The 25,891-nt window shown below is 43.8% G+C and overlaps 1 protein-coding gene across 1 annotated transcript in view; it reads left to right on the forward strand.

Moving 5' to 3' along the window:
• ABCA1 (ATP binding cassette subfamily A member 1) overlaps positions 1-25,891 on the forward strand; it is a 185,655-nt gene that overhangs the window by 67,723 nt on the left and 92,041 nt on the right. The window contains exons 6-8 of the mRNA XM_085641305.1: positions 12,915-13,036; positions 13,412-13,603; positions 23,249-23,338. Coding sequence (XP_085497431.1) covers positions 12,915-13,036; positions 13,412-13,603; positions 23,249-23,338 — 404 coding nt within the window. The remainder of the gene's footprint in view (positions 1-12,914; positions 13,037-13,411; positions 13,604-23,248; positions 23,339-25,891) is intronic.

The following is a 25,891-nucleotide window of genomic DNA, read 5'->3' on the forward strand; positions in this document are numbered from 1 at the left end:
GTCCTAACAAATCAATTTTTAAGTTTTTAAAGATTTCCAGAGGGCACCCAGTGGTGATAACCATAGTGGTGGGTAATAGAGACAGCAGGAAAATCAAAATGATTGGCACGTTTAAGTTTTCTAGAGGAATGTTAGAGTGTTTTTGTATATTGTTGTAATGTACTCTTTTCTCTATCTTACTGCCATTGACTGGCACAGTGCCGTGTGAGCTTTGTGATATGTGGCTCTACCATAACATTCTCTAAGAAAGTCCATTCACGGCCACTTGACTTGAACTTATTGTAGTGTTTTGATAACCCTCTGCGTGACCACAGTACGCCACAGAACAATCAGAGGCAAAAATTGTTCAGGAGATGTTCCCATCTCCTAGAGTCAGGACTAGTGTGTGGTGTTGATGAATCCATTTGCTGCCCACACTGCTTTCTAATCATTACTTTTCCGACTCTGGATGGTTCATAGATTCACATGCTTGAATTATTCCCTGTTGTCAGGCTGGAAATTCTCTATGAGAAAATGATAATGCCAGGAGGCAGTGCACTCTAATCAACAGACATAATGTGCAGGCTGTCTACCTTGATTTATAACCCTGCAGAGGGAGAATGATGTGGGAAGGACAGAAATTCATTCCCCTCACAGACTTACCTAGGTCATGTACATTCTGAGTAAAATATACCCAGTTCCTTTCATTATGACTTTATCGTAAATGGTGCCATACATGTGATCAGCCCTTGTCCAAGGTGTGTTTTTTCAGACTCCTGTTTTTTTTACAATAGATCTCACTTCTGACACATTGAACGCTGCATACACGGAAACTTCTGTTGTTTTCTTAGTGCTAGTAAGGTTGCACAAAAAGAGGCAGCATAGATCCAAAGTGCGCTGTGGTGTTCTATCTGGAAGCCGGTCCTGGAAAGAGTGCCGCCCCAGTGTGCTCCTATATGGTTGATCGGATTGGGTGCTGCTCTGCGTGCCTGCTCAATGTTTGGCTCAGAGCATGGCCAAGCGGATAGGTGTTTTTAATGGGTGCGTGTGCGGAGACGTTGGATCCCAGTGAAAGGTGAATGGCCGTACTGTAGCCATATGACATGGCCTTATTACAGTACTTCCAGCTGATAATGCCACTTGACAATGATCAACATTTGGTCTTTGTTGACAACAAAGCCTGATCTGAGCTCAATTGACCATTTTGAACAACAACTTTGGTACACAGGGCCACTGGAATTATTGATTCTGTGGCTGCGATGTTTTCTGCGTAATTATGGTTTTTCCCATCTGTACATGCTCCAATATCTACCGCAAATTTTGTTAATTTCTTCCAAAAAATTGTTTCTAGCTCAAATGGTTTAAAAGTTAATAAAATGCCAAAACATGGTTCTACAGAGTGGCGGATCCTTGGTGAAGGTTAACTGATGACAGTTCAGTTGCTGCTTGCTGTACTTAGGTGTAAAACTGGTACTAATGACGTTGAACCTTGCTCATACAGAAACAGTAAGTTTTGAAGTGACAAAATATTGAATTAATACTGTCATGGATAATGTCACATAATTGGCAATTTCTTACTGCATAATTTTGTCAGTGCTCCCACATAAATTGGGTCCGTCTGCTGTAAAATTCCAGTGGCCTTGATTATATTGTAGTTCAGTTTCAGATAGCAAAGGTGAGTACAGGAATATTGAATGGTGTGAGGCTGTCGAGGGTATGCACAGCAGTCATAGTCACACCAAGGTTGTAACATGAAGATTTTACATATAACTTAAAGGGAGCACATTCCATAAGTGTCCTCAAACTGTATCTTAACAGCAAAACTAACCATGATGGCTTGCAAGAAAAAAGGTAAAACTTTATGTTTCTACATTAAAAAATTGGCCTGCGTTAAATGCAGTCGCTTGTTTTATTTCTTGCATAGCGTTGAATGTATTCAGCATAGCCCTAAACTCGTACCAACAACCACACCTTTTGGAGGTATGGACACAACAAGCAAGAACATTTTTGGGGACTTTTTTCTAACTTATTTGCATGTCCCAGATCCCTGCGTGGCCCCTTGTGATCTTCCACCAGTAGGTTCTCATTTCTGAATTCCCCTGCTAATGAGGGTGCATGCATGCTCCAGGCTTAAAAGGTGCCCTGAGGTTGTGATAGGCCTGACAAGCTGTGCTCTGTAATGCACAGGAAAACATATTAACTACACCTGAGGTTGCATACCTGCTTATTGGAAGTTTGTTTTCTTCATTTGGTGGCACATTTTAGTTTAATATTTGATATGCCGCTCTCTTCGATCGAGCCAGTGAAGGCCATCTTGCAGAAAGAAGTTTGCAATGTCATCTTTCCGAAGATCCTGAGTCCGGTCTTGACCATGCCTGCTCGTCTCTAGCCACACTGGTGCTTTTATGCAGGGTGGATCCCATGGCAGGGGCTAAATGATCTACAGAGTGGTTGTCTGGTTAGTCCCTAGTGTCTGTTCTGCTTTTTCAAGGTGCCAACCATGATTCCTGACCATGTGTAAGGCTTAGCGTTTGGTGCTGCCTGTGGGCTCAGCTCTTCCCTTTTTTCCTCTTACTGAGCCTTGTTTTGCTCTCAGGCCATTTTCTACTTTTCTTAAATATCAGAGTACTGACTCTAGCTGCTACAAATGTATTAGAGAAGTTCAACTTCCTGTACAGAGTGGTCTCTGGCCAGAGGCCTTTTGGTTCATAGCCGTTTCTCCTTCCCTGCGACCACTATGACTGTGTGGTGTTCTTATCTTCTCCTTGTGTAGTTTTGTAGTTGACTCGTCAGTGATGGGTGGTTTGTGGACATTGTGCAACACTCACCTTTTCCATTCCTATGTCCTCCGTTTTAGTGCATCTGTAGCTGGGTTCCACCGCATTCATTTTCTGCCTCATGTTCCCAGTGGCATACATGCCAACATTAGAGAAGAGCAAAGTTGGAGATTTAAAAAAAATAAAAAGAATGTATTTCCTAATTGACTTATATTGAAGCAGAGGCAATTTCAGGCGGTAGACAGACAAAAAACTATTTTGGGACGCATAAATCGGGAGTCTCCCGCCTGGGTCGGGTATATTGGCATGTATGCAGTGGCCGATGGGGCTTGCCTACAGGGTGTGAAAAGGGGCGCCGAGTTTCCCATATCTCGCAGGTATTCATTGGGCTTGGGTGGCATAAGGGTCCTCTGACAGGTCTGGGGCCCGCCTGCGCCGCAGGGGCCTGTGTTACACCCATGGTGCCTAGTTCTGGCTGCTGGTACACGGAGTTATATATACATCGGCGTTGGTACTGGGCCCGGACAGCCTCTTCGATGGCAGGCTGCGCCCCTGATGGCTGCATATTGCATAAGGAACACATTATTGGACTTTAGACGTCACTGGTGATGACCCACTTCCTGAGGAACGCTTTGGCCGCACTCCTGCTGCAGATGGGAATTCTCTCATTTTTGTGCTTGCCAAAATCCCTGGGAATGTTGAAACGTCCGAGGTGGGCGTTTGCTACGGTCGCGCTGCTCCGGATCCAGACACATGTTCTGAAGCGAGCAGCTGCCCGGAGTCCTCTCAAAAGAACAGGCCGTTTGCCCTTGTTTTGTTCCTCCTCACCGAAATGGTGACGTAGTGCGAGGGAAACATGGCGGCACTCCTCCTGTGTTACCCGATACAGCCACGCGGAAGGGCGCAGCAGGGGTGGGTTCAAAAGATACTCGTTTAGGGGTCATAAATTAACGGAGTAAAGGTCAAAAGCGCCCGCATCAAGATTCAAAACTGGGCAATTTACTTTACCTCATTGATTTCACGACTGTTTTCAGTCGTAATGTCAGATATTAATTCTAATTTATCAGGTAGTACTAAAAGTAAATCATCCCAGAGTTTATCAGTTTTGCGAACTGCGGTTTGCACAAATGTTTGAAGAGCTGAACCTGACGAGTTATATCACTGGTAAGCAAGGGCCTGCACTGTAAAACACTGAACACCTTCCCCTTCTCTGGGAAACTGTTGTAAAGTGCAGTGGCACCGGGAACGACTTTATGGCTGTGCGAACGGTGCAGCCGCACATGGCGCTGATCATGGGGTGTGGGGGGGGCGCTGTGTTTAAAAATAACTTATGAGTTTAAAATCACCTGCTGCAGAGTTTCATTGTGTATCTAAGAGTTTTCAGCCAACAATAAATATGTCAAGATAACTCTGGTGACTAATGTTCCTGCTGGAGAGAGATCAGAGTTTTGTGTAGTGGCAGTTTTGACTCATCCGAAAGTAGCGCAGAGGGTAGTGTGCCTGCTGCAAAGGACATGTACCATGCAGATCACAGAACTGAGTGTGAGTGAACTATGAGTAGCGCTATAAAAAATTAAATGTATGTCAGAGTGGGGATATGGAGAGAATTTGGGCACTGTTGGAGGCTGGTAGTGAGGGAATTAGTGGACTCGGAGGTCATTGCGGAGCGCCAAACAAATTGTTGCCACGGACAAGAGCAGCACTAAAGCCAGCTCTGAGTGGTACCATGTTAGGGTGCACTGTTGTGAACAAGATTGGAAGTGTGTTGTAATGTTTACACTGGATAAAAGGTGCTTTGCTAAAAAACAGATATTTTGTGTGTTGTAATCTGTTGCCTACGAGCCATTATGCTCCTCATGTCTACTCCAATCTGATATGCCTTTAATCAGCTTTGAGCTTTGTGATGTCCACACAAAAGCAAGCATAGCTTTAGAATGCTGTGAACTCTTGTTGCCTGTTTGTGTGGCCTCAGACAGAGCATTTATTGACTAGTATCAGAACAAGCATTGGCATAGCCAATAGGTCTCGCCTTTGGGACCTTATAAGTGTTTAGCCATGCAACAGTTGCATAACTAAATACTTATAAGGTCCCAAAAGCGAGACCTATTGGCTTTGCCAAGCGGACGTGCGGCCGCGAAAGTGAAAGTGATCGCGATCAAACATCAAAGCGGTCGTGCGGCCGTGAAAGTGAAAGCAAGCGCGGCGCGCGCCTGCGCACATGCACTGTAGCTCTAGGCTGGCCTGGTAGCACTTTTTGGAACCCTCTCAATAAGTCTCGCCAGACCAGCGCATGCGCTAGGTCAGGCGAGACCTAAAAAGGGCTGCAATGCAGATGAATTGTTTCCTTGTCTGGCGTGTAACCTCCCAACTGCTCACCAATGCCACCTGACTTAAAAGTCTCAGGAACCTAGATGGTCTAAGTATTGCCCTCATTTCGGCATTTTGTTGTGCAGAGCCATGGAGTGTGAATGTACCCACAAGCAGAGTTGGTAATCGGAAATTTTTTGTTGCATACTGAGGTGTTTTATATACATGTGCTTTGCCAATGACAGGGGTATTTGCGCGCCTCCATCTTATTCACTGCACTTCACCCCAGGAGTTTATTTTGTTTTGATTCGAGATCGGCACAGATATATTAACTATAGGAGCAGAGATTTAGTGAACTGGCATACCACATGACCCAGAGTGGGTAAAGCTTTTATCAAAGGCACCTTATTGGCAGATGGGGTCAAAATTTTGATTTTAGCCTGCAAACGTATTGCAAAGGTGGTGAACACTGCTTTATCAATTTGCAAAATGTGTTACCTTCACAAAATATCACCTGAGCATAACAGTTCTAGACAAAAAAAGTTGATGCAGGAGATGGAAAGTTTATTTTAGAAGTGAATATTTCCACCACCAGTAGGTTTTCCAGTTATGGAGGGTAGGATCTGCTTTTTCAGAACATGCTACTTTTTAAAGTAAATAGGGCTAACTTTATGAAGTTGAAGTTCATTTAAAATATATATATGACGTTGCCAAAAGCCAGCTTTGCAAGTTTTGTCTGTTTGTAAGAAACTCTTGACAAAACATTAATTTACAAGATCTATATTTAGAACCCATGACATTACGACTTCAAATATTAATGTTAGCCAGACGAAATATCCAGTTATGTTTTTTAATGGACCATTGGTGCAGCATTGCATGGGTAATTCCATTATTACATTGACACCGTTTTTTGGTTGTTGGCTTTCATGTCTATTCAGAGGCCTTCTGCGCGTGCTTTGGGAGCAGCAAAGCCTGACGGGGATAACAGCCACATTCACTGATGCAGCAAATAAAAAAAAACGCAAACAACCACCCACTAAAATGTGCAGAAAAAAACTTCTGGTAGTTGACACTCAACACAGCTCCTGTGAAACCCTTTATGAAGACATGTCACCCACAGAACTAGGATTCTAACATAAGCCAAGAGCAGTTTTAGATATGCAAGTCCTTTATTATAAATGCCACAGAGATGGGTGGGCCCATCATCCTCAGAGAACATTACAGAACATTCTTACAAGTATATTTTCCTTCATTGGTAAAGCGTATACTTCAATAGTCTTTGGTTTAAAATAAAATCTTCAGCTCTGTGGGCAAAACCACACAGACCACTTTGGTTACATGTGGGTTATCTCTGCCCTGTACTTAGTGAGTGTGGTTGGTGAGGTGTCAGGTGGAGAGCGTTAAATGTAAGATGACAGCACTTTGGAGACTGCGTGCTGCCTGCTGTGGGAACACCTTGAGGGTAGGTTAACCACAAGCCTTGGCAGGGAGTCCACTCTTTCACAACATGGGCATGTTAGCCTTGGCTGAAGTGTACCCATGAACAACATGGGCACATTAGTGTTGAACCTCCGCCTGGTGGAAACAGTAGCTCCCTTACTGATGTGTCTCGCTTGAGACTGCTCGGATGGAACCAGATAATCTCAGCACATGCATGGCTCACTTGAAGGCTAGAGTCCCCCTCCCGGCATATATGTATTGGGATTCCTGGAGATGTCATGGGGACACAACTCTCCTTGCCAAAAAAATGTTGCATAGTGGATGGGGCATGGACAGGGACCTGGAATTATGTGGCAAGGGAGGACCAAATAACGTGCCATGAAATCTAATATTTTGTTGTTTTAATCTTTCTATGGATTGTACCTGTTTTTAAATCGCGTCTCAAATGTTGTCTTTTATGGTGCATCTTTGGTATACCGATAAAGATTTCTAGAAATGAAAACACAAAAAGCCTGCTGTTGGAACCATGTTGAAAGAAGCCTCACCATGTTTCAAATGCGTGACACGTAATACATTATACAGTAAGTTTAGCTGAGGCAGTTACTTGCAAAATCAGTAGCCTTTTGGACCAGCTTAGACGATGATTATTGTCTGGATGTTTGGAAGATACAAAATTGCCCAAAATGCCAGCGTCATGTTTAGTCTGGAGTTTGGTGAACACCGTGGTGCGTGGGCGCCTCTTTGTATGGTAGAGTAGGTCCCTTTTGTAATTGAATTGCATTAATTTTTTTATTTGGTAATGCACCTTCAGCTAGGTCCACCTTTCTTCGCAGTCAAGACTTAAGTAGTTGGCCAAGTCTGCTAGTGAGCGCAGAGTACAGACCTATAGGCAATTTGCTCGCCCCTGTTCACTATTTTTGGCAGACGGTCTAGTTCTACTAGCATTCTTGAAATAATTACGCCTATAATCAGTGCCGCTGTAATTCTGAGGCAGTGGTGCACCAAATTATGTTGTATGAAAAGGCTAAATTACACGGCGTAGTGTGTCACATTTTTATCATAGTATTATTTGCCTATTTTGTGATTTTTTTTTTTACAATGTTAACACTGCCTGGACAAAGGTTTGAATCGTGAATATCAGTGTGAAAAGGGGAATTGCCCCTGTGCAACAATGACCTTACCAGCCACGCAAAGACATCCAGCAGCTTTTTTTATTAACGCCGGAGCTAGAAACACACTTTTGTTAAAACCTGCAAATTATTCATTAGATGGTCGAATATGCGGCAGGTGCTGTAAATTCTTAATTATGCGGAAAACGCCACGTTTGCACAATCGCATAATTCGTGGTGGCTTTATGATAGAAATATAAAATGTATTAAAAAAATAAAGCTGAATGTGAGCTTAGAGCACACCCACAGGCCGGACGCTGAATATTCGGCCGGACACGGACAGGCTTACTCACAACAACCTGCGAGTTCCGTATTGACGCGCGCGCCGTTCCCGCGCTCAGGCTGAGGCGGCCGGTCGGCAGGAAATGGCCGCTGAAGACCGCAGAGATATTTTCGGTGCGGCACGCGGACACTGCTGTCCTATCTCCCGTTACCCTTCGCAGCAGTTAAAGCTGTCAGCATCTTGCGACTTTATGCCTCTTGGCCTGGTCATATTTTGGGGGATTCGTTTCCTGGCGTTGCCCTGCAGTGACCTTTACGCAGGATAACCTTTCGCGAGAGGAATGTCAGGGGCGCAACAATACAGACGGGCCCAGAAGTAGTGCCGGGGGAGCTGAGTCACCATAGAGCACACAGCAGGGACACACCAGTGGATAATGTATATTTCGCCATTTACGCCTGAGACCCACCCACAAAAAGATGCCTCCCAGGCGTATATTGGCATCTTCTGAGTAATTTATCACAAGCACGTAAAATTTGGCAGCAGTAAACCCATGCAAGAGTAGGGAGCAGGAGCAACGAAGTATGGTTTGCCTTGTTAGTTTGTGAGCCCCAAAAACGTGCGGATTTATGGACATTTATGTTTGCGAATAATTAGAAACTCCTCTCCGGCCCTTTCCCAACTTTGATATAGTCACGTTTACGCCAGCAAAGGGCTGGAGTGGCACCCCTTCCAATGTGAGAACACTTGAGGGGGGGGGGGAGGGGTTAGGAAGAGGTATTTTTTTTCCACCGGGAAAAATGTTTTCCCGTGAAGGGATAAAAGAAAAAATATATATTCATTTTACATCGACCTGCCTTTCAGCAGTACGTAATTGTACACCATGTGCAATGATGCAATGGGGAAGAACACATCTTAGAAAGTTCAGGTGACATTCCCAGTGTCCGTTCTCCTGGGAATGTTTGTGAACTGCAGAAAACTTTGTAAAAGTACGTGCAAGCAGAGGAGTGCTCATGTTAAACTTTTTGTGTGAGTTGAGTTTACAGGTTTTTTTAGCATTACACCGTAAATACAGATTCGTAGAATGTAGATTTGGACCTGGGTCACTCAGTTACCGACCACCTGCTCCAGATATTTATTGGGACGGCTCTAAACCACAATTCTGATGATAACTGCTACACATAATCTATAATCCTATGTACCGGTAACCAGTTTATCGACTTCGAAAAGATGAAAGGCTAAATTGTCCTTAGCTGAATTCTGGGCCTTTAGCTCACTGAGAATCAGGAGAAAGCGTTGGACTGACTAACTCCTTCAGATACCTTGCCAATTATTTTTTAATGTTCCACACATTTGTGAAGTTTGAGTGCTGCCTTCTCGAAGGGGCTCCAGCGACGGAAACGGTACCTATAGACGCCATGAAAGAAACGCACGTTTCACAATGATGCGATGAAGATATGAACCGAGGAAGACGTGTATTTAGCACTCCAGCGCTCACTGCAAAGACGACGGTGCTAGGCGGTGCACTGAAAAGCGCGCTGGGTCTGTATTTTTGTTAAACAGATTAAGAAAGAATTACCCTGCAGTAACCTCTCCCCCTCCCGCCCTCGCCCATCTTCCTCCTTAAAACCAGCCTTTCTCATGCGAGGCGGGCTGACAAAAAGTCGACAGGAACTTGAAACTGTCGGTGTGGCTGTGTAGTAACGACCGACAGTAACCCCTAGTGCCAGAAGGCGTGCTTCAGGCCGCCGGTGCCCCTGCCAAGCGAGGCCGCGCGGCACAAAAGAGGGCTCTTAAGCGGGGCAGGTGGACCCGGATTTCTCCCTGGCACCCCCTGCGCCCCCGGCACCGCCGCCTCTCGCTCGGCACGGCTTTGACACCCTCGCCTGCCCCTCGCTCTGCTGCGGGGTGTTGCTTGTCGGCCGAGCCACGGCTGCTGGTAACCCCAGCTGCCGGCTCTTGGGAGGCAGGAATGTGATCAAAGGGCGGATGGATGGGGAGCTTCGGCCCTGTGCACATCCATCCCGCAGGGTGCAGTACTCGAAGAATAAAAGCCCTGTGTAAAATCTGTTGCCCCTTGCCACGGATAATTCTCCTCTCCTGTCATAACATTGGGTAAAAGTACATGCGAATCTTTACACCTCTGCCTGAACACAATTTCCATCTTTTTGTGTGACATTTTATTGTACTTGTCATTTCTACAGTGTGTAATTTCTACATGGTGTGGAAAGACTGTTGCAACTTTTTTTTTTAACTTTCGTTTTTTCCCTCAAAGGAGAACATTTTTTTCCTTCAATGAGAACCCCCCCAGGTACAGTTCCACCAAGTTTGGCGGGTAAAGGCCCCCCCCCCTCCGAAGGGGAATTACCCCATTTGTATGTGAGGTAAATCTTGCTGTCTCCAGGGTAGAAAGGGTCAGATCGGAGTTTGTGACTACAAACGCCCAAGTTTGCCGGCATTCACAATCTTTCAAAGCAAACCATGGCTTGCCCCTCTCACTCCTCTCAGCCTGAGTCTAGTTTACTACTGTGTAGTTTTATGGACTTGTAGCAGAGAATGACACAGCAGTAAACACATTTAGACCTTGCAGGTTTGTGTATGACTTTTATTTGTAAATTGAGTCATTTATATCCTTAAATCTAAGTTTACGACTATAATTGACTTTATGAATTGGGTCTGTTGTGTTTCCTGAAAGAGAGTTTGAAATTGCAGACACTTGGAAAGCTGGTTTAGGTTGTTTGTTGCGGCTCAGTGCTCCATGTGACTAGCCAATGTTGATATCCTGGGTTTCCTCACCTTAGCTTGCTACTGAGGGTATGAGGTGGCCGCTACTGAGCTTGTGTTTATTTTCTATCCATGCTGCCACCATCTTCATGACTCCTGAGACCAGGGGTAGCAGGGACAGTGCAAGAGGTGCCAAAGTGCTCCTTCTGGAGGCCATTCGTTGACGTTCTCTCACTCTCTGACTCATATCAAACCTCTTACTACTACTCTTTCCAATGGTCTAGCCTATTTCTCACCCTATATCTCTATCAATATAGCCACTACCTCCACTTTCTCATTCATCCCAAACCCCATACCACTACTATGATCCCCAAAATAGCCCTTTCTAGACTTTCCCCTACTCTACCCTCCTTGCACCATCTGACACTTCTATTCCTATACTGATCCCCCAAAACAAGCCTTTATAAACTCTTCCCTCTGACTCTTCCCCTCCACATCCTTTTTACTCATCCCAAGCCTCCCACAAATGCTATGACCCCCCCCCAAAAAAAGCCTAAATCCTTCACTTCTATCCCTCCACTATCCCTTTCAATTGAAATAACAGACTAACATGTCCACTTCTCAAATTTCATATTTCACTATACTAATTCACCACTAATCCTTTATGGGTTCCAGAGTAGGGTGCTACTTGCCGAAAAACGCACTTCAACACCTCATTAGGGGTAGCAAGCGCAATATAAATGCAAACCTTCCCCCCTTCTATCCCTCCGCTATCCTTATCAATCCAAATAACTGACTAATATCCACCACACAAATTACTTTCATACTTCACTATACTAATTCACCACTAATCCTTTATTGGTTCCGGAGTAGCGTGCTACTCACTGAAAAAGCGCCTCAAGATACCATTAGCGGTAACAAGCGATATATATATATGAAAAACTTTGTCCCTCTTCTATCCCTCTGCTACCATTTTCAATCCAAATAAGTGACTAACATCCACCACTCAAATTACTTTCATATTTCACTATACTTATTCACCACCACTCAAATTACTTTCATATTTCACTATACTTATTCAACACTAATCCTTTAATGGGTTCCGGAGTAGCGTGCTACTTGCCAAAAAAAAAAGCGCTTCAACACCTCATCAGGGGTAACAAGCGCTATATAAATTCAAACCTTTTCCCTCTTCTACCCCTCCGCTATCCTTCTCAATCCAAATAACTGATTAATATCCACCATGCAAATTACTTTCATATTTCACTATACTAATTCAACACTAATCCTTATGGGTTCCGGAGTAGTGTGCTACTCACCAAGAAAGTGATTCAACACCCCGTTAGGGATAACAAGCGCTATATAAATGCTAACCTTTTTCCTCTCTTCTATCCCTCCGCTATCCTTCTGAATTCAAATAACTGAATAATATCCACCACTCAAATTACTTTCATATTTCACTATACTAATTCACCACTAATCCATTATGTGTTCCGGAGTAGTGTGCTACTCACCGAAAAAAGCATTTTAACACCCCATCAAGGGTAACTAGCGCTATATAAATGCAAATCTTTTTCCCTCTTCTATCCCTCCGCTATCCTTCTGAATCCAAATAATTGACTAACGAATCCACCACTCAAATTACTTTCATATTTCACTATACTAACTCAACACTATTCCTTTATGGGTTCCGGAGTAGCGTGCTACTCGCCGAAAAAGCGCTTCAGCACCTCGTCAGGGGTACTAAACGGTTTATAAATGCATTTACAATACAATACAATACAGAAACTATGTTGACCACAAACTAACTTCATTCAACTCCAGTCCCCTTCCTCACTTACAGAGGGCAGTTCAAATAATATTGGTAAAGTGTCATAACATATTCCTCAATTAGTATGTAGTAAATGGGTGATGTTTGACGCATCCACCCATCTCCTTTGAATTTGCTGCAGGGCCTTCAACAGGACTCCGTTGTGCAAGTTGTTGTGCAGGAAATGAGCTGGAATAGAAGGCTCCCTGTCTTTTTGATTGACATAAATCAAATTACCAGGGAATGTCTGATTGACAGAAATCAAATCATCAGGGAATGATTCTTGTGAAAGAGGTTTCTCTTCTAGTCCCCGTGTCTGTGTGTTTCTTGGTATCGAGATATTTTGCGTCTTTCCATCCTGTACTATTCACCCTTCTCAAGGGTGCCGTACATGTTCTCATTGCCTTGTACTTTATGTTCTCATTTATTATAAACTGTACACAGCATTTGACGTACGGCACCCATGTCTAATTTTCTCACCTCTTCAGGTTTGAAGCTGCAAGACTTCCTGGTTGAGAATGAGACATTTTCGACTTACCTGCAAAACAATTTGTCAATGCCTTCGCTGGTAGTGAACGAGATCATGAACGCTGATGTAAACCTCGAGCGTGTAAGTGTGTACAAGCACCTCTCACATGTAGCCCTTCGGCTTCAGTAAGGCTTGAGCTGTCACTTGTAGCCAAAGTTTAACGAAGGGACCAACGAATGTTGGAAAAATGATGTGTGCACGTCATGTGGTTTTAAGTATAACCCATCTGGAAAGAGTTTTGGTGTTGTGTGTAAGGTTCAAAGGAATCCTTCCGAAGTGTCATGGCATGCGTGTGGCTGTGCAGAATTGTGGAGTGAAACAAAGTGGTATGAGCCATACTGTCACAATTTGTATTTGATCACCATTTTTGAGTAAGACGCTACTGTGAAATGGTGGTTGTGCCTCGAACCTTTTATACGTGAGTCCAATCTTCAACTGTGTTTGCGTTTCTTACAGATTTTAGTGTCTGGCTACCAAATTCGGCTGAAAAATATGTGCAATGTGTCCAAGCTGTCAGAATTCATCATGATCAGCAACCAGGCCGCAGTCCCTGTCCTCAATGCTATAGTCTGCGCGATGCCTGCTGACAAGCTCAGTGAAGCCGAGCAACAATTTCACTCCAACATCGACTTTCTGAAGCCAGTCCTGGTAAGTACACGCAGCACATGCAGAGGCTGTCTTGTACATGCCGGGACACCGATTTATATTTGTACTTGTTTGGAAGAAACATTTTTTAAACTATAGATTTCATTTTTATGAATGGTTCTTATAAGTGGAATATTGTCTGCTGGCCCTATGGTGTCTGTGATCTTTGTTCGTCCAACGGGCTCTTTTAGCATCTTATGAAATCTTCTTCTGCTCTGCATGGGTTTTCCCTGTCACATGATCAGAGAGAAGATTGAAATTCAATCTATTTCCCTCTAGAACAATCTCTTGTTCTGCACCTTGCAATAGTCATGACAATAAAGTCCCCTAGCCACCTGTCCCTAATGAGCGCCTCTTTAAACTGCTGTGAATGTATTATAACTGTGCGCCCCGTTTTTGCAACTGTTTTGCACTGTGCAGCAACAGGTGCCAGTTGGGGTTCCACAGCGACAGGTGGCAACTGGGGATGCTTGTGGCTTGTATACCTGCATATAGTTATACATAACATGAGACAAGGTACATAAATACAGAGGTTCACATATTGGCAGCAAATAAGCATGTGCAGCAAAGTTCTGCGACAAAATTTGCTGTCACCAAGTCGTGAAGTTTGCCTCTTGCAACCTTTGCTGGTGGGTAAAAACATCTACAAAATCATTGTTACCGATTTCGTCCCTTCACTCCTGCTGGAAGGGTACACACTTTAATCACTCATTTTATGAGGAAACGCGCCCTCGTGTAATAACGAGTCAGTGGGTTTTATCTTAGTCCAGGCTAGGTGAGATCTCACGTGAGACAGTCATTAGTCGGTTTGTCTCCTGTTGTTTGTCCGCCAGCGGTCAGTTATTATGTGCATTAGTAATCCGCCATGATGAGCCACACTGAAGAAGAGAGAGAGTGAAGAGGGAAACAGAGTGGGCGAGAGCGGTGATGGGTCAGGCACTTGTCATCCGTGGGTCAGCAGTTGATGGACGACTAAAATATCGAGCACTGGAATCACATAATCTTCCATCCTGAGGCAGAAAGGTCAACAATCTGTTTTACTGTCCAGTTTTCATGTTTACTGACCTGACAATGGATCAGCAGCATCCAAAGTCAGTGTGTGGGACTTGAGCACGGTATGTACCCTGCGATGGAGAGGAGGGCAGTGAAATGGATGTCGCTTACCTCTGAAACCATCGAGAACATGAAGATCGACACCTCCACAGTGCTACATGCCCTTTGTAGGAGAATGCAACTGATTTAACCTGTAACATGACTTAATTCTGCAGCAGTAACATATTCTAGATCCACATACTGTGCACTATTCCCCCACCTACTTTCTTACTCAAGTGGGCTTCTTCCACAAAGCAGGGTGTGGCTTAATGGCTAGGGCAGCCGACTTTGAAGGTGGGGAGCCAGGTCCGAGTTTGGCAGGAGGCTCAAACATCCTGCGATTCTGGGCAAATCACTTAATCTCCCTGTGCCTAAAAATGAATGTTTCCATCAATAATGGAGCTGGTGCTCATGTAAAGTGCTCTGATACTTTCGGGTCGACTCCGCGCTATATAAAACTGCAAAAAAATAGTGAATTTATAATATTTTGCCGTCCAATTTATTACACTTCTGGGGTACATCCAGTGCAATAGGTGACCTTAGTGCACTTGCTGTAGTTTTGGCGGAGGAGGCGGCAGACCTCGGTTTGCTTTCGCAATTCAGTCATCGCTTATGATATTTTTGAGTCATTGACTGCAGCCATGTACTGCTTCTGGTTCCTCCTAACATGTTTTGTTGCACTGATTTAGCGACTTGTCAACTTCCTCAAGGAAATAACTCTGGTATTGTCTGTGTAAGGAAGAGTGGCAGATAAGATGGGAGGCGAGGGAACTAGGGGGTCGGGGAGGGGCAATCAGGGGAAAGGCAGATAACTCTACATGTAGTCTTGAAAGCGTTCATTTTGGTTGACCAATTTTGTCTTTTCCCTCGGTTGTATTTTTCGCTGCCCGCTTCGACCGAAGAATGCATCTTTTGCACACGGTATACATTTCTTCTGAGAGTCCATGTTCTGTCACTGAAAAGCTGTTTGGATGCTAACAGAACATGCTTTTGTAGGTTCTTTGCACCCTGCGCTTCTCCTCACTGATCTTGCTGATCGAGTATAAATGTAACATTACCTGCAATCACCAACCAGAGCTTGCCTTCTTCTGCGATTTTCTTTGCTTAGAAGGATAATACCCTGGTAGGACAGGGGTTTGCAGAGTCAATTAAAAATAAAATGGTAATAATGCCTATTACCATTTTAATTTTCATCTGGGTGTACTTTAATTAGTTGGACGATGCTCCTTCTCCTTAACGGAGGAGCCGCCCCTGATATATATATGTGCACTAGTGCACAGGAAGAGATGTGGTGGAAGGAATACCAAGCTCTTATCTGAGCTTCTCAAAGCCAGTAGGTCAGGCATTGCCTGTCAATATTTTGACTTTCTGTTCTTATTTTGTCTTGTGATGTTTTTTTTCTTTAAAACTTTACGATTGGGGAAGGTGCTGAGTCTTTGACAATTTAAAAAAATCAAATCGGTGAAAAGCAAAAATATTTTTAATTTCAAAAGGCATACAGTGACACAGTAGTCCCTGGCACAGAAGTTAACTACTTTGTGAAAGAGAAAAATGCCCCGATTCACAGTGAAGGTAGGCAGCCAATGGATAAAGTGGGCTGACCCCTTCTCCCATGCTGTATGCTGTAGTGGATGGAAGTAAAATGTGAATGGAACAGACCAATGGAAGAAGAGGGCTTGCTGAAAACTCATTATAAGTGCAATATAAATATATATATATTCCATACACACACGCACGCCCCAACACATCAACAAGTACTCTATATGAGCTGAAGATTTTTATTTTAATATTGGTTGTAATCATGGCCCACCTAAACGTTTCAGCAATGGTATCGCCCATGCCTCTGTTTGGGCTCTGTTAACATGGTGCGCATTTGCCACATGCAGTGAGACATTGTAACCTTGACGTAAACATGCCCACTGTTTCCATCACGACTGTCAGTGCCCTGGGAGTAATAAAGCAGAATCATACATTAAATCCAAGTCTGACCTTAAATTCGAAGACATGATCTCATCTGTTCTCTGTGGAGTCACCAGAAGAGCAGCCAGCTAAGTAGCAGACCCAGCTCAGAGGAACATGACCTACTCATTACTGCAAACCATCAGTTATTGGTAATGACGCTGACGATCATCGGAAGCCGGGCGCGTGGGCACCGTTCGCCAGATTCTCTTTTGGCTGAACTGAGACTGCTTGCTACCAAGTGGGCGGGAAGTAGTGCCGGCACCTTCCGTGAATACATGGGTGGGCCTCGCAGTTGGAATCTACTGCACCATCTACATCATTCAGATTCTTTTCTCCCTGATTTGTGTGCAGTGGCCTGAGTGAAATGGGCAGTGGGCTTAGATGTAGTGATACCTCGCTGTCGACTTTGAGGTCTCACAAAGAGCTTGGCGATAGGTGCTGAAGCCACTGAGTTATCCATGAGTGATTAGTTGATCCCACGGGAGGGAGCATATACTGACATCACTTCTCCCACCCAGCAAATCACAGATGGATGGCATTCTGTGAAATAACTGATGACAATGGTGTCCTTTAGGAGCCCTAAAGATCACAAACGAGACTCCTGTGCATCTCATTTTGATAAAATAGGGCCTGGGGCATCACATGGAAAATGCTCTCAGTTGCTCTTTGATATGGAGGCACTTGAAACCCCTATGATGTTAGTCAAATTATGTCCCTGCACCTCATCAGTGTTATACGTTACTTATATTTGTAAAACACACTATCTCGTGCCACTGAAGCAGGTGCACATCTAGCTTGGCTAAGAGCTGGCAAGTAGGTCCACTCAAAGAGCTAGTTCTTTAGCTTAATGCCGAACTAAAGGATGGGAGAGGTGGCTCAGATGTGTAGCAGCAGGTGCTTCCAGGCTGTGGGAGCCATGTAGGGGAAAGGCAGTCTGCCGACTCTGGCCTTGTGTACACGTGGGATGTGTGTGAGTAGGAATCCTGCCGAACCGACGTGTCTGGTGGGTTTACGGAAGAGATTCGGATGTTGAGCTAGGCAGGACCTGTGTTGTGTAGGGCTTTATTGGTGTGTGTTAGGAGTTTGAACTGGGCACGTTTGTGTGTTGGGAGCCAGTGGAACTCTCTCAGGTGTGGTGTGATGTGCGTGCGGCGCGGTAGGTTGAGTGAAACTTTGGCTGGCGATAGGCAAGGAGAACAAACTTCTGGTTAATGTACAGATGGGATCACAGAGTGCGCTTTATGTTAGACAGTGTTAGGAGCTGGAGTGTAAATGAGAATAATCGAATACGGACCAGTAGGGTTGGGTGGGTGATGGTCGGATACAGGAAGGTAGGTGAGGTTGATTAAAACAGATTACTGTTTTGATGTCCCTCAAATATTCAGGCGCTCAACAAACTTCAAAGCAAAAAAAAACAGAATGCAATTTACTGGCTCTCAATTCCTGTTTGTCCCCACTGGCTTAGAGCTCTGTGCATGGTGAATTTCACATGGCACCCAGCACACACGCTGAATTTGTCTACACTATATTCATCCTCGTTAAAAAAGGAACTAAGATCAGGACACCTTTATCTTTTGGGGTATGCGAGCAGATTTTTGGGTTCTTTTGTTCAAGAATTTATCTAAGCTAGCTCTATCCTCAAGCAGTGAAAAGACAATGTCTTGAGAATCAAAAAGCTGCAGTCGCAGAACCTGCGAACCTGGAGGCGAGACACTGTTAACTTACAGTAACATCACTGAAGAAAAGAAATGCTCTTGTTGTTCAACACATTTTGAGTTTGCATTCTAGCCAGTGAAGAGAGACAGTGCTTGTGGTTATTAGGTTCAATATTTCAGTCACAGCAGCACCCTGTCTGTCAGAAAACCCCTGCTGAACCTGGGGGTTTGCTAGCAGTTTTGTTGCAGTGGAAAACTGCAGGCTTGAGACCATGGTGTATTATGCATGGGAGCCCCACATAACTAAACCAGGACTGTTTCTTCCAAAAGGGGCGAATGCCCTGAATAAGCATACGCCCCCTGGTCGCTCCATGTCTCATTTCCCTTCTCCCCACTATATCTATCTGTTGATCGCTCTGTATTTGTCTGGCTCCATCAGCCTCCCCCCCCCACACTTTCTTACACGTTCTCCTCTGTGTTTCTGTCTGTCTTCTATATTCACTTTCTGTCTTTACCCCCTCTCTCATTGCTTCCCACATGTTCCCTGTCTCTGCCCTTCCATTTCTCTCTTTTCCTGCATTATTCTCCATCTCCCTTGTTTCCCCTTTCTTCTTTCCATAATCTTCTAACTCATATCTTTTCATATTACACACTCCCTATTTCTCCCCCTCCCTCTCTCAATGTTTGTCTTATTTATCCTTATCTCTGTGCCGTGCTCTGCTTCTCACTGTCTCTCTTGTGGGGCTTAGATGTTGTTGGAGTTAATAAAGAGGAGACCAAGAAAATTGTCTGCCTTCCTAAGCCAGTGAGCAAAATAATGGCAGTAGAATACAATGTATGAAAACAAAGTGGAACAGTGTAGTGTTTCTCTGGCTTTTGGGTTGAATTTGGACAGTCAATATCACCCACTACAGGAGCCATGGGCCCCAAACCACAGCTGTAACCTAAACTGAAGCTCAGAACAGACCAAAAATATTGGTTCTATTGTTCTTAGTTAGTTGATTTATCCACACAGTGTACCCAGCTCATGCCAGAACTAGGCAAACTTGTCCAGTGATTTCAGACGAGCGAAACACAAGTCAGGATATGCTGTATTGCAAGTTGCCATGGGATGGTATTTTAATAGTTATGCTAAAAATACCTTTCCGTTTGCTTATGTTACTTTCTGGTTGGAAGTGAATATTAATAACAAATTATTAAACCTTTCAATCAGCCAAAAAACAATATTTGACTAGGGAATTTGGAATGTCACTTGTATATTATGAGAACGTTTTACTGTGAACGCTTTACACCTATTTTGGGAACCGCCTCCTTGTGTTGTATATGTAAAATATTTGTATAGTCCCAGTAATATTAAATGTAAAAGTGAAGCTTGAGCACCATTGTCAACTCAAGGAGTCTTCTTCACTTTTAGACACATTAATTCCTAGAAGAATGAATGATACATACATACTTCATCCGCTGTAGATATGCTTAATGTTGTGTTGGTGTTACTGGTGTTCTAGGGAGAACCTACAGAGATAGCGTCCCTGTCATACATGTCACTGCAAATTTAGGGACCCTGCTGTAGTCCTTGCATGCAGTGCTGGCCCAGGAAATTAAGAAATGTGGACAGTTTCCTAGTTTGACCTTCATCAGGGGTTTCATAGGAGACAACTGTTTATCTTAGATTGTAACTACAAGGGTGGGTGTGATAATATGTCATGGCGTGTAGCGAGATTAAAATCCTTGCACCGGCGGCTCTACTATAGTTGAAGCCACAAAGGATGTGCACTCGTAGCACTAAGCTCCCCGGTCCCAAGTGATGGAGATGCCTCCTCTGATCTGGTGGTAGAGGCCCTTCACAGCCAGATGGTCTACCTTCCATCGCTGACACCCTTGTGGAAGGAGATGTGTTCTATTCTGCCTTCTCCTCCTGCAGCGACACGCTTAGCCTTCCTGTCTTCTCCGTCCAATGAACTCAACAAAACTGCACAATACATACATTTATGATGGCCAAATTCACAGAGTACACCGCGTCCTCTAGACATGGGCACTTCTTTCAGCCTGCACTAATGGTGCGAACCCGTGACCCATTGTCACGAGCGCGACAGTGTTCCAATGACCTATGAGCTCATGCACTAGGACTGCTGCAAAGGCACTTGATTGTTGGGAAATAATGGAAGTGAAACCCGCAAACATGAGCTGTTTGGTAAAACATTTGAGTTTTCTCTAAAGAAAAGGACCATAAGTAGGAAGAAGCAAGTGCCCTACTGTGTGCGCCACCCGCTCCCTCTCAGTTGTGTTTCTGTGAACTGTGTCTCACGGCTTCTCTCTTTATATAAGGCTTTAGGATTAGGCTCTCATCAAATGTACCGGGGGTCATCTGTTGACACTGTCCAAAAAGTCAATGTAAAAATTGACTTAATTAATAGCTGGCAGCGGGTATGCAGTGCATGCCTTGAACTTGCTGGTGTGCCCTTCGAATTGAGTGTATTGAGTGCAATTGTGAGATGTGAAAAGCAAGTCAAGAAAGGGGCCTGGGTACCATATGGGCGGCCCTCATGCTCCTTAGAACAGATATCCTTGCACCGTGAATGGAGATACAATATCACATCAACAGAAAGAAAGATACAAAAGTTGACATTTTTACTTTCCAGTATACAGTAAGGCGAACTTTAGAGTGAGATATTCACTAATGGGTAAAACAAAGTTAACAAAAATACTTCAGCCATATTTTGAAAATACAGAGGTTATCAAAGCTAGTTGCATCCTTGAAGTATTTACAGACAAAGAAAAACTGTAAGGTTTTAATAAAAGTTTCCAGCTTTACGTTTTTACTGATTTCTACAGATAAATACAGACAGAAAACAATCTATGTTCTGTCTGTATTTATTGTTTTTAAGTGGAAAAATACAGAAAATTGCGCTTCTTGTGAGTGACTCTCCTTGTTGTCCTTCATGAATTCCAGACCAACTGCTAAGCAGATAAACACCATGGGAATCTAAAAACTGTTGGAGTAGTGTTTTGTTATATTTGTTTGCCTAACTGACTAAAACGCGACAGGCATCAAAGGATGTGTGCCTGTTTATCAGTTAAATAAATGTGGAAATACACCATTTTACGACTCAGTTCATTCTCAAAACATTAATAACAATGGATAAATACCAATAAAATGACCATGGGTAAATACAGATAGAAATATTAAAAAACTAATTCTAATATTTCCAATGTTCAATCGAAATGTTACTGAGAAATTCATGAAGATTTTACAAAAATATTTAATTAGAAGTAACCGGTGGAATGCCATTTGTTATTACAGATATCGATTAATTCAAGAGACAACCTTTTATTTGCAGTAATAGATTCAATCTACATACTAGGAACAACTTGCCAATCATTGCAGAAGTTATGGCAATGGCCGATTTCCACTCTGTGAGCTTGGGGGCATTAGTATAAGTCTGCTAACATGATCTTTGAATTTTTTTTATTTATGTGAACAGAAGTGAATTCATTGGTAAAGATGTGGGACAGATATGGGAAAAGCAATATTAAAAGAATATGGCTAAATATTCAAGCCATGTAGGGCAGTGGATCTGAGGATTACTTAAGGCCTGCAAGGCCACTCAGGGGGGTCCAAAACGTTTCTACAAAATTAAATAATATTAAAATCCGTACATTAAAATGAATGAAGTATATATAAATAAGGAAGCAAATTTGAAAACCTTCTCTATATGTGATTGTGAATTAAACAAAACATTTCCCTATTTGCATATTTGTGTAGTGTATACTTGTTTCTGCATTTTTGAGTATTGGTTTAAGGTTCAAATCATAGAAATTGCTTAGGTCTGGGGTCCCTGGCTCCCAATAACGACTGAGTGGGGCCCCTGAATTCCAGTAACGAGTCAGTGGGGGTCCACAGAAGTCAAAAGATTAAGAATCGCTGATATATGGTCCGTAATGAAGGGCAGGGCAAAAAGACATAGCGACTGGTCTGCCATCACATTCTCACATTTTGTCTTCGCTCTTTCTCTGAAATAGTTGTTAACTTCCGATATTCAGAGAACACTTCCCTCCCTTAGTATGGAAATCTGTTCCCTGTTGTTAATTGACAAAGCTCTGATAACAGAATAGTGATAAAATCGCATCATTTAGTGGAACTGGATTATAAAAAAAAGTACAATAAAAGATGTGTTTTTAAAAGGAGGTACGCACTTGCTTTTAGGATGTGTGTTTCTCTTCTATCACTTTGTTCCACCCTGCTGACACCCCCACTCCCCCTGCATGTGGTCAAAGTCTCAAACCTCAGTTATCTACTTTCTCCAGCAAGGGATATTTCATAGATTTACATGCCGAAGTCATCAAGTCGTTAGTCTGGTAATTCTATTCATACCTGTAAATGGTGTTCAGTTGGCACTTACGTCGACTTAGCTCCAGAGTGCTAAGTGGGAGAACTCCTTTTTTTAATTCTATTGTTAGCCAATAAATTTTGATTTTACTAAAAGTCTATCTATACTTTAATTAGAGGTTTTTTTTTAGCCAGGCCTCTTCATCCATTGGTGTTTATTGTTCCTTCACATTTTTATTCTGCCAACCACAGCATAGAGCCCTGGGAAGTGGGCCAGCCCACTTCAGCCACTGTGAGTGATGGCATTCTGCCCTTCACAAGGAGCTCATCCACCCATAAAGTAGTTATTTTCAGTGCCAGGGACTACTATTGCAATGCTTGCTTTTTGAGACCACAAAACATTCTTACTGTTAGCCACTTTTTTAAATTATTTTTGATTGGCAAGTGCATGCCAGCTTCCCAAACACTGACGTTGCGCATAAACCATGACAAAACAAGCATTGAGAAAGCCAAAAGGCTGGCAGCAAACACTAGACCTATTGTCTTTGCCAATACTTTACTCTGCCTTCTTCCCTGTACTAACCTCATGTTTCTTATTTGTTTGAAAACCAGAAAGGTATGTCTTCCCCACCGCTGCCAGTCGAGGAACTCAAGGAAACCATGGAGACAACGTTGGAGAGTCTCCAGAAACTCAGCAAAGAGGTAGGCGAGCTTTTCAGCTGAAGAAAACACAATTCTCAGCTCCCTACTGAGGGAAAAGGGCAAAAATGGGGCTTTTGCACCAGGAATCAAAACAAACAGTTAGTAATGTGTGAAATGTCACCCGAGCCCAGCCCTCTTCACTATTCATCTCATAAGAATTACTGAGAATGTTCAGTAGGGAGTTCAAATTCCTCCTTACAGCGGTATGCTACATGCACTCAGGTGACATTTAGTTCCAGGACTACTGGTCTGAAAACTATATTGCCTGAAGTGTATACATATTAGCTCACACTGACTGGTGTAGAATCCTGAGTAAACTCAAGTTCCATAGACTTGTTGCAGGTGCACACTGGGCATTCAGTGATTGTCAGACTGTCTTATTTTTCAGCAGTAATAAGGGCAACACATGGGCTGCTTGGTCTTAAATGATTCCTTGTCAAAAATGCTTCTAATCTAACTGTTAAAACACGGCCTATCCAGGTATTTCAGGATAGCTTCACTGCATCTGCCGCTGTAAATTCCAGCACCCTGGTTGACTGTTCCCTTTCTTCTTTATTACACACGGAGGAATGTATGACGATACAACGCGTGGTGTTACCACGCGGTAGGTAACAACGCGGTCATTACAACGACCGTATTTTTACCATGCGTGGCTTTACATCGCAAGTTGTTTCTACGACTTGCGCTAGATGGCGCGCTGGATTTAGGAATAGTATAAATTACTATTCCTACTCCAGTTAGCGCAACAGCAGGGAATGTGTTAGATTTAAAATCCAACACATTCCCTGGTGTTGCACGCCACATAGCGCAAGTCATAGAAACGACTTGCAATGTAAAGCCACGCGTGGTAACAATGCGGTCGTAGTTACGGCTGCGTTGTTACCTACCTGCGTGGTAACACCAGCGTTGTAACCGCTGTTTCCCCACACGGAGTGGAGCCTCTGTTTGTTGGCACGTTGTGGTGTTGCGTGTAGGTTGTTTTGGTCCTGTATTAGAGATACATGCTTGATCTGAGAATTGCTTGATATAAGTAAAATCATTTCAAATAGAGACAATGCTTGAGAGTCACAGGGAACTCAGCAAAGAGGAAGGCGAGCCTTTCATCTGAGGAAAACGCCACACTCGGCCCCCTACAGAGGGAAAAGGGCAAAAATTGTGCAGTTTCTCCAGGTGGCAGAACAAACAAATAGCAATGTGTACAATGTGTGTAAAATGTCACCTGAGCCCAGCTTTCTTCTCTGTTTGACTCTTCAGAATTGCTGAGAATGTTCCATAAGGAGTGCAGATTCATCCTTACACCCTGATGTGATCTGCTGTTTGGTGGCATGTGGTGGGTGTTGTATTGCAGGTTGTTTTGGTCCTACTCTAGAGATGAACGCTTGATCTTAGCCTTGCATGATCTCAATGCAATGATTTCACATAGAAAGTGTGGGAGTTGTCTTTAACTGCAGCTTGTGACAAGTGGGGTCTTGCTTTATTATCCGGCTAGATCAGGCTGGTTTTACTTGAGTGAGTAAGACAAGGAAAGGCTAGGAGATAGCTGGGTGTGGAGGTAATTGACTGTGGGGATGTATGTCTTAAACTCATCTACTTCTAGCCGGAGTTGCCTGGGTTTGGATTTAACCGGGGTGGTATTTCCTCTAGTCTTGATTTATCTGGGTGTATCTGGGCCTTGAGCTGCCTAGGTCTGGAATGTGCTGTTTTTGGAGTTGGTTGTGTCTAGGTGTAGCCGAGTCGGGAGGTAGTTAGGTACAGATGTAAGTGTGTGTTGTGACATTGTTGCCAGCGGAGGGGGAGAGGGTTGGGTGCTGCGGTGCAGTGTTGTTGGGGTGTGGTGTCTGAACAGGTGACTTATCACTGTATGATAGGTGCACTCTGATGCCCCAGGCACTGAAGCTGTTCTTATTCATTGACCCTTGACCCGGTCCTGCCCTCCCGTGTGTACAAGCACCTGGGATGTGTGATCCTACTCTTTAAAGAGTACAAAGCAAGACACAACCCTGCGTGTCAGGTAGCTGTGTTTAGAGCTGCGTCTGGTGTCAGCGGGTCTTGCGCCAGCTGAGGACAGCTGCTCCTGGGACCAGATGCGTCCGGAAATGTGTCTTCCTGGGCTCGGTTGAGTCTGAAATATCCTTGAGAAAAAAATACATACGTCCACAAGCCGGGCACACATCTTAAGGGAGTTCAATGGCACACCAACCAATGAAATACGACGGTTGGGTTGAATCCATCAACGGGTTGGTAAAAATGGTGCCAGTGTGCACGGCTTGAGTGATTGGCTTAGCCTGTTGTGTGAACTTCGCGAAGTGTTGTCTCTTAGCTGCAGAGCGTTGGTGACACATGGACGGGTTTAGTGTTTCTCAGGGTTAACGGGTGGTTTTATTTTTGCGTGCGGTTACACCATCTCATACGGAGGAACTCGTCCTTCTGTAGCCCAATATCCTATTATTATTTTGTTTGCAGCAGTCACGAATAATGAGATAATCTTGATCTAAGCGCTCCGTGTTTGCTTTCGTCGCAGCCGCAGGGCGCACACTTACTCTGCAGTAACCC

This window comes from Triturus cristatus, chromosome 2_2 (assembly GCF_964204655.1).
Source record: "Triturus cristatus chromosome 2_2, aTriCri1.1, whole genome shotgun sequence".
Taxonomy (NCBI): Eukaryota; Metazoa; Chordata; class Amphibia; order Caudata; family Salamandridae; genus Triturus; species Triturus cristatus.